Source organism: Protomyctophum bolini (genome assembly GCF_963924005.1).
Source record: "Protomyctophum bolini genome assembly, chromosome: 7".
Taxonomy (NCBI): domain Eukaryota; kingdom Metazoa; phylum Chordata; class Actinopteri; order Myctophiformes; family Myctophidae; genus Protomyctophum; species Protomyctophum bolini.
The window spans coordinates 38,382,870-38,393,389 of NC_137868.1; the positions used below are offsets into that span (position 1 = coordinate 38,382,870).

At 45.0% G+C, this 10,520-nt stretch overlaps 1 protein-coding gene across 1 annotated transcript in view; it reads left to right on the forward strand.

The window, feature by feature from the left end:
- fam131bb (family with sequence similarity 131 member Bb) overlaps positions 1 to 7,151 on the forward strand; it is a 58,401-nt gene extending 51,250 nt beyond the window's left edge. Inside the window, exons 7-9 of the mRNA XM_080768135.1 lie at positions 174 to 520; positions 5,344 to 5,610; positions 6,758 to 7,151. Coding sequence (XP_080624261.1) covers positions 174 to 520; positions 5,344 to 5,610; positions 6,758 to 6,970 — 827 coding nt within the window. The 3' untranslated portion in view covers positions 6,971 to 7,151. The remainder of the gene's footprint in view (positions 1 to 173; positions 521 to 5,343; positions 5,611 to 6,757) is intronic.
- The last annotated feature ends 3,369 nt before the right edge of the window (positions 7,152 to 10,520 follow it).

A 10,520-nucleotide genomic window follows, 5' to 3' on the forward strand; every position in this document is an offset into this window, starting at 1 on the left:
TAACATTTTAGTCAAATTTTTATTTGTTGACGAAATTGTCAGTAGTCTTAGTAGTTTTCATTTAGTTTCCATATAGTCTTCGTCAGTGAAAAAAGGTCGACGGACATTTTTCGCCTTAGTTTTAGTCGACGAAAACAACACTGTTTGAGCGCTTCCTTTTCCCGTCTCTGCAGATCAGATACTGCATCACTCCGCCGGAGACGTGTGGCCCCACACCTACGTCTCCCAGGGCCTGTACTGCCTCTCCTCCTCCGACGCCTGGGACCCCATCAACAACGAGCAGCCCGGCGTGGCGTCCGGGACCCCGGGCTCCTACGTCATGTCGCCCCCGGGGACCGAGGCGTTCGACTCGCACGCCGCCGCTGCCCACTTCCTGGCCCAGCAGCAGCAGCAGCAGCAGCTGCAGCAGCAGCTGCAGCAGAACCTGCAGCAGCAGAGCCAGCTGCAGCAGATGCAGCAGATGCAGCAGCTGCAGCACTACCAGCAGCAGCAGCAGCTACTGCAGTATCAGCAGCAACAGGTGAACGCAATGAACACAATCACTCAATAATCACCCAAAGAGTCCCAATGAACATCAAGGTGCATGCTGCGTACCTTGTTTTTGTTTTTCCCTGAGAGGTTTTGTTAAGGACACTTAATGACAAGCAAAACAAACAAATCTGTCACTCCGACGGAAACCGGCATGCCAAGCGATTCCTCTACACGTCAACCGTTGAGTTGAGTGATGACTATAGCACTATTGAAGTGTCATTGTATGCCTTCAGAATGTCAAAGCACTTCATCTACAGGGGGCCTGGGACTCGTAAGCTCTGTGCAAGTTAGGCAGGCTACAGTAGTATATAGCCATTATGTTTGTTAACCTATATTGCTATCTTGCTTTATATGCCATTAACCTCCAGTTTTCTATCCAAATAGCTTAACTATCACATTTTTTGACCAGTGACCTTTAGGGATTAGTGCTCCAACATGCAACAGATTGCTTACATACCATGTTGAAACTGTGGTAGCTCTCTGTGGCACAGACGATATGCCAGAGAAATGCATTGTCAAGGCTGTTGGCCTCAAATTAACCTTTATTCTGTACTGTTTAAAAGCAACAGAGAGTGTTGGAAAGAGAAGTGTGCACCCTCATGCACTCATGTAGTTCAAGTGGCATTGTGAAAACAACAGCAACATAGGTTCAATTCCTACAAAACCTTTTTCAGAATTATAATAATAATAAAATAAACTACCTGACTTTGTGACCTTAGTTGTCATGTTATATCAAGAGAGCTTGTGACTGACAAAGCAGCGCTCACTGGGACAATAACAAAAAGCTCCCAGCTACATCACGAACGATTACACCACCATTTGTTCTTTCGACCATTAAATTTTGTCTATCTCCACTTGTTGCCCACAGGCAGTTGGACTGACATAAATTAGGGAAAATTATTGCGTCATTACCAAAACAGTGCTTATTAATAGAAGATACGCTCCAGTACTTCAATGTTGGGACAGTGTGAACACATACTGCAACTCTTTGGTTCATTTATATGGAAATTATACGACAGACGCAATATAAACTCTACGCAAAATGAAAGTACTGTGTATTCTACTGTGTCAATATATATTCTAAAAGGAACAGACACACGCCTACCAGGTTTGCCAGAGTAAAAAAGAAAGCTACTCATTCACTGCCACACTGAAAGTGCACTAAAGTGCATTTCAAGTGCGTGACGGAGTGCGAGAGCCTGGAGTTTAGAATCCATAGTCTGAGAGGACGTGTCGTGCTGATTGATCCACTCAGTCACTGCAGAGCTCCAGGCTCCAGCCAAGTACTGAAACAACTGGTGAACTAATCATTTGAACGAAAATGTTAAGGGAATATTATGTTATGTATAGCTCTCCACCGCACCGATGTCGGCGGCTGTAAGCGCCTGTTGCTGAAAATCTGCTGTTGAATGTTGTAAGTACCATAGTAGCCGAAAGTAGGTGTCGGGTCTCAGGTGGATTCAGCAACTATTTTTTTGGGAGACATTTAGTTGTTTATGATCCAGTCGGGAGCAGATGATAAGTTACGTCATGTTGTAGTCTAGTTTGTAAAAAGAAAGCATCACTTTAAGATGCTCCAAACTTTATTTAACGACAGGCAGGCAGAAAATACGATGTTTTGACATCACGGTCTTTGTCAAGTAACTTGACAAAAAGCTTTGATGTAGCGTATGCAATATGCATCCGACAATCATTAATTCACAGTCACCTCAGCTCCTACGACCTGTGAAGGTGATTGGCTCATCGTTAGAACCAATCAGAATCGCGTTTCCATTTTTTTCCATTTTTTTTTTTCATTAGTACTTTCAAAACTAGTTTACTAATTACTTTTACTGTCTTGTACTGTCTGTGTTTGTTTTATATGTCTTGTTCTGACCTTGATTTGGGGGGAGGGGGGTATATTTACATGTCGGATACAACAAAATGTACACATATGTTTTTTCATTTATTCACCAATAAAAATCAAAATAAAGCGTTAAAAAAAAAAAGAATCGCGTTTCCATCCGGGAAAACAGCAAGTTCAAAACAATGCCAGACCAGAGAACTTGTCGGCAGAGTCTAGTGTCTGTACCCCGGCAAGTAAGTCGAAGTTAGGTTTGCTGCTTCCGTTTTTTTTGTGCTTATTTTTTACAGTGCAGACCATGTTTGTTTTGATGTTTTCAGCATCCACAGGTGATCAGAGTTGTGGGGCATGAATTCATTACGCTTACGCGTGCCCGAGAGTAGCCATCCTATACAAGCCTGCAACATTTCACGGCTGCAACACGTGGGGTATGTTGGCCCGATTTATTGCGCGTGCACGCGAATAGCCTACTGTACAAGTTCACAAGGTGTCACGGATGCGGCACGTTACAAGCTTGTGGGCCTTTTATTGCTGACTGTTGGTTGGTTTGTTCCCCAGTGTGCTTCTTGTGAATCTTCAACGCACTGAAACACTTGATCGTCTCTTTTCAAAAGATTTCTATACTTTTGAAAACTTGAAATGAGACGTTCTGCATAATGAGTAGTTTTACTTTGAGTACATTTAGAATTCCAGACTTTTACTTGTAACAGTGTATTTCTATATTGCAATATTGATACTTTTATTTAAGTAAAAAAACTTTTGATAACTTTTTCCACCACTGCTGGTGTGCCTGCATGCAGAGTATTATCTCTGAAACTCTTGTGACATTGTTGACAGCGGAAAGGTTTTTCCCAGGTGTGGATGCGCTGGTGTCTGATTAGATTGCCCGGCTCACTTGAAACACTTACCGCTGTTGACAGCGCTATGGTTTTTCTCCGGCGTGGCGACGCTGGCGTGATCTCAGGTGACCGAAACTGATTGAAGCTCTTGTCACGCCGTTCACAGTGGAAAGGTTTTTCTCCGGTGTGGACACACTGGTGACGCTTCAGGTCACATGAGTGACTGATCAACTCTTAGAACAATAACAAAACCGTTAATTATAGATGAAGGCGCGGCTCTACTCAGGGAGTCAAGTTGATATAGTCTCTGCGGCTGATGGGTGCAGATTCTTGAAGATCAATGGGAAAAGGGGAATATCCACACTCTCTTGTATATAAAGTTTGAGCTTCTTTATTTCATGAAAAAAGCAGCAGTCCACCTAGAGAAACGAACATGTTTCGGCACAAAGGCCGCTTCCACTGCGTTTCAAAGTCAACTCATGTTTGAATGGCTGAGGAAGGCCTGCTGCTCATGTGTTTTCATGAAATAAAGAAACTCAAAGTTTATACAAGAGAGTGCGGATATTATTCCCTTTTTCCATTGTCTGAAACTCTTGCCACACTCTTTACAGACATGGATTTTCTTCCCTGCGCAAGACAGAGTAGAAGAAAGGAGAAAGAGTGTATACAGTAGGTCTGTTGGGGCTGAAAGACATTACTGTTTTTTCCCCCTCACTGCCTGTCCTGTCTGTCCTGCCTGTCTATCTGTCTCTCTAACCTCTCATAAAGTAAACTCACTTAAGGCAAACTACCTTTAAATTGCACTTACAGTAATTGAATTGAGAGTCTAAACATTTTCACGTCTTGTCAGCAGCTCTGATCGGCTCCTGTCTGACGTCACACACTAACCATGTGCATATTAACAGGCGCTGGTGCACTTCATGCACTGTCCTGAATGTTGAATGTTATTTATTATTGGGCTCGATCTTTATATTTGGTGAGAGCCCAGTTATGCACGAGCTCTTGTTATCTCCATATTGATTTGTGGATTTCATAATCAATAGATTATCCATCGACAACCAGTGTGTTATTACTTGTTTTATACTTGTTGAGGGCAAACATAGTTACATTTAATTAGCAGATCTACAAGCCCACAAAGTTTATTTTTTAACAACAGGGCATAGAACTGGGCAACTGGCACAGATAAAAATATTGCCAGACTAGATAAAGTGGTCCTCGGAGCACAGGTCTCCACTCTCCACCAGGTAAGCTAGGTTATTGTGGGCCAGCCTACAGCAGCCTAACTAGATGTCAGTAGGCTGCAGGCCAAGACAGACTTCACTTCACTTCACTTCACTTCAATTCAATTCACTTCACTTCAATTCAATTCAATTCAATTCAATTCAATTCAATTCAATTAATACACTTCAAAATACAAATGTTAATGTTCAAACTCAGAAGTCAAACTCAGAAGTCCTGCAACGCAAAGTTCCTTTAAATGTCTCCAATGAGTATAGTTCCTAACCCAAACCAAAAATTGTAGATCTTCTATTTTCTGAATATCAAGTAATCCACAAAGTCAGGCAATGCATTGCTCAAAAAGGGAAAAAGTATATTCCTCACCCAATCTTCAAGTCAGGAGGCCACAGCATGCCTTCAGCACTTCCGCTTGACTCCCCTTGGAGACAGGTCGCCCAAACAAACTGCAGCGACCAATGATATATTTCCTAATATCTATATGGTTCCTGGTACCTCACTTCCTGGAACTACAACTAACCTGCTTTTACCCCACAGCTCCCCCTATGAGCAAACCTTGTCAACAAAAAATGAATGACCACATTCAACTACAAGACATTCTGTACACTACAGTACATTTCGTGGTTAAATATTCAACCATATTTTGATCAATTTATTCCCTTGTAGGTTATGTTTCATTTTTTTCCAATACTCATATTAGGACACTGAGGACAGAACATACATTTATTCACACATTTATGTGGCAGCGTCACAGCGGCCCCCAAACTAATCAAACATAGTGTTGCATGACTCGCGTCTCCTGTGACTATACAGTATGTTCTACATGAATGCATCCAGAGAGCCGTACTAATAAGTCTAACAGTGACTTTCTCTTGTCGTTTCTCCTCTCCCCAGGCTCTGGAACACAGGCTTAACAGTGCCAACCAGTCTTTACAAGCCACGCCCAACAGCACCATCCACAGCATGACGTCGGCCACCCACGCGCCCCTGGTTGACCTGTGGAACACCGTGCAGCAGGTGGAGGCCTACCAGACGGAGGGTGGCTACATGGGCGTGGCAGCGGTCGTGGAGCAAAGTCTCGGCGTGCCGATGGGGGACGACGTGTTGGGGTTGGAACACTCTCCGCTATTAGAGCAGCAGGAGTTAGAGGAGGAGCTCAAGGTGAGGTCAAATAAGGAGGACATGTATATGCATGGGGCCAAGGGTTAGGTTGAGCTGAGGTTTGCGCTGCTGGGTATATTGGCAGGAAGTACAAAATTACGTAATTCTGAACTTCAGCGGGGGCTGCCTCTCTTGTCGTGGCTGTTCTTGCGCCTCCAAAAGTTTGGCTTAACTGTGATTGGTCAGAAGTTGGCGAGACGTTCAAGGTGGGTGTGAGATATTTCATTTTGTTTTCCGCATTCAGCCCAAGCGTTCATTCTGCCAGCCAGCGGAAGCGGCTCTATGGTTTTGAAGAGAGTCTCACGAGCCAACCTCCAGGGGGTACAAGTACATCTGTAGTCCCTGCGTCTGAGTGTGCATGCATAAACATAGCCTGTCGCTAGAATTGGCAAAACCTCCGTACCTCCAAAGGAGGAGTAGATCAAGGTATCAACACCACTGCTGCCAGGCCTGGCTGTACTTGGTCTGGCTGCCACAGTGTTGCTAGGCAGATTCATTGAGCTTACATTTTGAAATAATGTTATGTCTAGCTCTGGTCCATATAGCCCTAATGCCCTTTGCTGCCGTTGCATTAAAGCTATGGGACCGTTCTCTTCCTCGCATGAAACGCAGACCAGCCTCTCCTCTGTTACGAAAATAAAAAGAACGTTTCATCTACTCACCAATGCAAAGGTGGCTTGTGTTATTAGAAAGCCTACTTTCCTTAGTGGACACACTCTGAGCCCCCCCCCCACCACACACAGGAAAAGTACAGGCTTTCTAATAACACAAGCCACCTCTGTATTGGTGAGTATAGGTACAACGTTCTTTTTATTTCCACAACAGAGGAGAGAGATCGAGGCTCGTCTGCGTTTCATGTGAGCCAGGAAGAGAATAGTAGCAGAGCTCTAATGAAGGCATTAAGAGCTCTGGATCAGAGCTATGTAATTAATGTCTTGCAAAAGCAGTCCCAGAGTGAGTGAGCCACTAGAGGGTTATATGAGGCTCACATGACAATAACAAAAGCTAAACAGTTATATTAAACAACAGAATTGCAAACTAGGGCATCTTTGCAGATCCTATGAGCTCAGGGGCATTTGCAATCTCCTCATCTCATCCCTGTGCGTGTGTGTGTGTGTGTGCGTGCGTGCGCGTTTGTGTTGATTAGGAGGTGACACTGTACTTGGAGGCGGAGGCGGCCATGTTGACCCCGCCCAGGCAGCAGCAAGGCGATGCCTCCGGGGGCAGTAGTCGTCACAGTAGCCCGGGGCAACCGCCGGCCGAGCTCCTGGCGGAGCGGAAGGCCTCCGACGTCTCGACCTACGAAGAAGGCGAGAGGGAGGCGGAGGGGTCAGCACCGGTTGCCGTGTCAACCAACTGAGTATCCGACCTGTCACGAGACTCTCTCCTCCAGAGACTGACCGCTGTGGTCAGCGCAAAGGATTGAGCGAAAGAAGATAGGAAGGGGCATATTATATACACTATCTTATCTATTATAATCTGTTCCTTTTTCAGGTATAAAGGACACGGTTGTTTGGGTTTGTTAAACGATGTGGCAGGAACTATAGGACGTTTTTAAAAAAGGAATCTCGGTTGAGAGGTGCAGCTGATGCTGAACGGAGAACACACGTTTCTATGGAAGCCTTACGTCCCGCTGGGAGGGGGGGTGGGGGTGGGGGTGTTGTAGAAGGGGTGGAAGGAGGCCAAATGGAGGAGGAAGAGAGGAGGGGAAAACCAACCAACAGACATTCATAGCAGGGGAGAAGAAAAGGGATGAAATCACACACAGAGGTCAAGGAGAGAGAAGAGGAGAAACAGAAACATGCATGCTTTTTTTCTCCATAAGACAAGAGACTCCACACCGGTTGTCTTGTAATGGTACAAAGAAATATATAAAAATAAATCTATCATAGCAAAACGTAATGATAACAATAATTTTTTTTAGTAAAACAAAAGAAGAAAAAAACAAACTGTTACAAACAAGAGAAAAATCTATGTATAAGTGTATTATAAGATATATAACAAATCACAGTTTTCCAATGGGAGAGCTACTCTGTTTACAGCTATTAATCAACATATTAGAATAGTGCATAATCAAGTTACTTTCCCCCAGTTACCTTGAATGCTATTAATCAACATATTAGAATAGTGCATAATCAAGTTACTTTCCCCCAGTTACCTTGAATAACAGCTTCACCTATACGCTGTGCTTTCATTGCAGTCTACGCACTGGCAACCCAAACGTTCTCTCTTAATAAAAGCAAGCCAATTTAAACCCCAAACTATAAGGACACAGTTACGATGCTCCCCATTCTGCAATGTGCTCCAATCTGAAACACAGTTTAAAATGGATTATGACATTAATTTGGTGCTGTGACACAGACTGAGGATGAGACTTGTCCCGCTGACAGCAGAAACATACACGAACGCACGCACGCACGCACGCACGCACGCACACACACACACACACACACACACACACACACACACACACACACACACACACACACACACACACACACACACGCACACACGCACACGCACGCGCACACAGAGCACTGACTGCACAGATAAGGATTGTACTGTAAGATAAGCGTGCTTCCTTCTCTGTCTCTCTGTATGCATGCGTCATAGTGCTATGGAGAACCTGTCCTTATACAGCAACTGTATAGATTTTGCACTGAAACCATAGTATCCTGGGTGCGGGCCGCGGTGGTCAGCCAGTCTGTGTTGGGCGTGTGGGGACAGTGACTGGTGACACTTCGGGCCACAAGAGAGGAGGAGGACGAGGAGAAGGAGAAGGAGAGGATGACGGCTGTATGAGTGAATCACTTTTTTTGCACTGATGCAATCCAACAGATCAGAGGTCACCGATGGCCTGCTGAAGTTCCCCCGATTCCAGAAAGCTTTTCCGCACCATCACCATCACCATCACCACAACCAACAGTTACTCTCAGCTGCTCTGATGATACGTCGAGGAGGATAACCACCTTGGAATGTATACTGAGGACTGGTTGCAGTGATCTGTTTTCAGCCGGGGAGAGACAAAAACTTTCTGACGTCTGTTCACTTGGGATGGTATCAAAGCCTTTTGTTATGAGAACAAAGTGATCCTGAAGTTAATCTGCAGGAGATTACTGCATTGGGGTGCACACACACACACACGCACCCACGAAGGCACGCACGCACACACACACACGCACACACACACACACACATACACACACACACACACACACACACACACACACGCACGCACGCACGCACGCACACACACACACACACACACACACACACACACACACACAGATTTAAATTGTAACCAGCAATAGACAGACAAAAACACTGGCCTCCCAAGAGACTGGTGTCGCCTCTGTCGCATACACATGTAAATAAAGTATAATATGTAAATCAACTCGCTCACACAACTGGTATAGTTCAATATAATTTCTTTATTTTTCTACACCTCTCACTCTCAGTCCCCCGCTTGATTTCGGGGAGCTCCGTTTCGAGTGCCCAACCCCCCCCCACCCTAGCCCCCCACTCCCAATTAAGCCTGTATTTTTATGTTGACGTCTGCTGACAACACAAAGTGAGGGAACTAACAGAAGAATGTCTATGCTGTGAAGTGTAAATAAGAGCGCTTGCTGGGACTTAGTGCTGGGTGGTAGGTTGGCTTGTAATAGTCATCTAGACACGGAGCGTTTCAGCACATGAAGTGTCTATTCGCTATTCGTACAGAACAGACACTTGATCGGGTGGGGACACGCCATTGGCCTGCTGGGGGTTCCACTAAAGAGCCAATCAGGAACAGAACACTAGAATAGGGGACAGAAGTTGGACTGCAGGACCACAGAGCCCGACAGACTTGTCTTCCTGCTCCTGCTGATTTATAGGGTGATTTGTGTTGGGTTGCGCGCCGGGGCCTTGCAGCGGAAATAGCCGATTTACAAGCTCACAACACTTCAATGAAAGGAGAGATCAAGTTGTTGCAAACGAATAGTTTTGGCGATTAGACTCCAATTGCATTTATTGAATAAGATTATCTTTTGGGCATTGGAGTCTTTAGACGCTGGTGGTGGTGGCAGAGCAGCTGAACCTCCTTCCTCCTCAACACCAGATGGACAAGGTGGAGCTGGGGATGGAGGTGGGCTGCTTGTTGCAAACTGAAAAGAGAATGGCAAGTGTCAGAGGCAGTGATAAGTCCAATCGCCTGATTGGCTGACTGCAGACTGGCTAGATGAGCTGGCCTCTCAAGCTGTAGATGACGACAGAGATCTTCATTGTTGCTAAAAGCTACATAGCACAGCACGCGATTACGTTGTGAGCTTGTAAATCTGGACTATTTCCGGTGTGCGTCACAACGCGCATGCAAATATGAGTCAGTCATCAGTACTGTGATGCACCTGCCTTGAGTGACCGTGATGATGATGATGATGATGATGATGAAGAATAGAATGATGTTTGAGTAAGCATGTGGGGTTTATCCCGCCTCCCTCGAGGTGGTGGTGTGTGTGTGTGTGTGTGTGTGTGTGTGTGTGTGTGTGTGTGTTTTACCAGCAGAGGAGAGCTCGCTGTAGTGCGTAATAAGAATCACATTGGAGAACAGTAGTGGAGCTCATGGGACAGCCACGTGCATGACTCACCAACAGACAGCGACGATGACAAGAACACTGCAGTTATTACAATCCCTCGACATCCGGGAGACCACTTCTCTCCTCTCACTTTGATGATTGTGCGACAAACTTTTAAGATGAAAAAAAAAGACGTTTATTGACTTGAATGAATTTATTTATTGATCGCTTATTTATGCAATGTTGGGACATCATTTATTTTTCTACTGAATTGTTGAATTCCCCCCTCCCTCTGGTATGAGTCTAGAATAGGTGTTAGTTGTTGTAAAGTGGTCTTTGGGTCAGGTTTTGAGCACC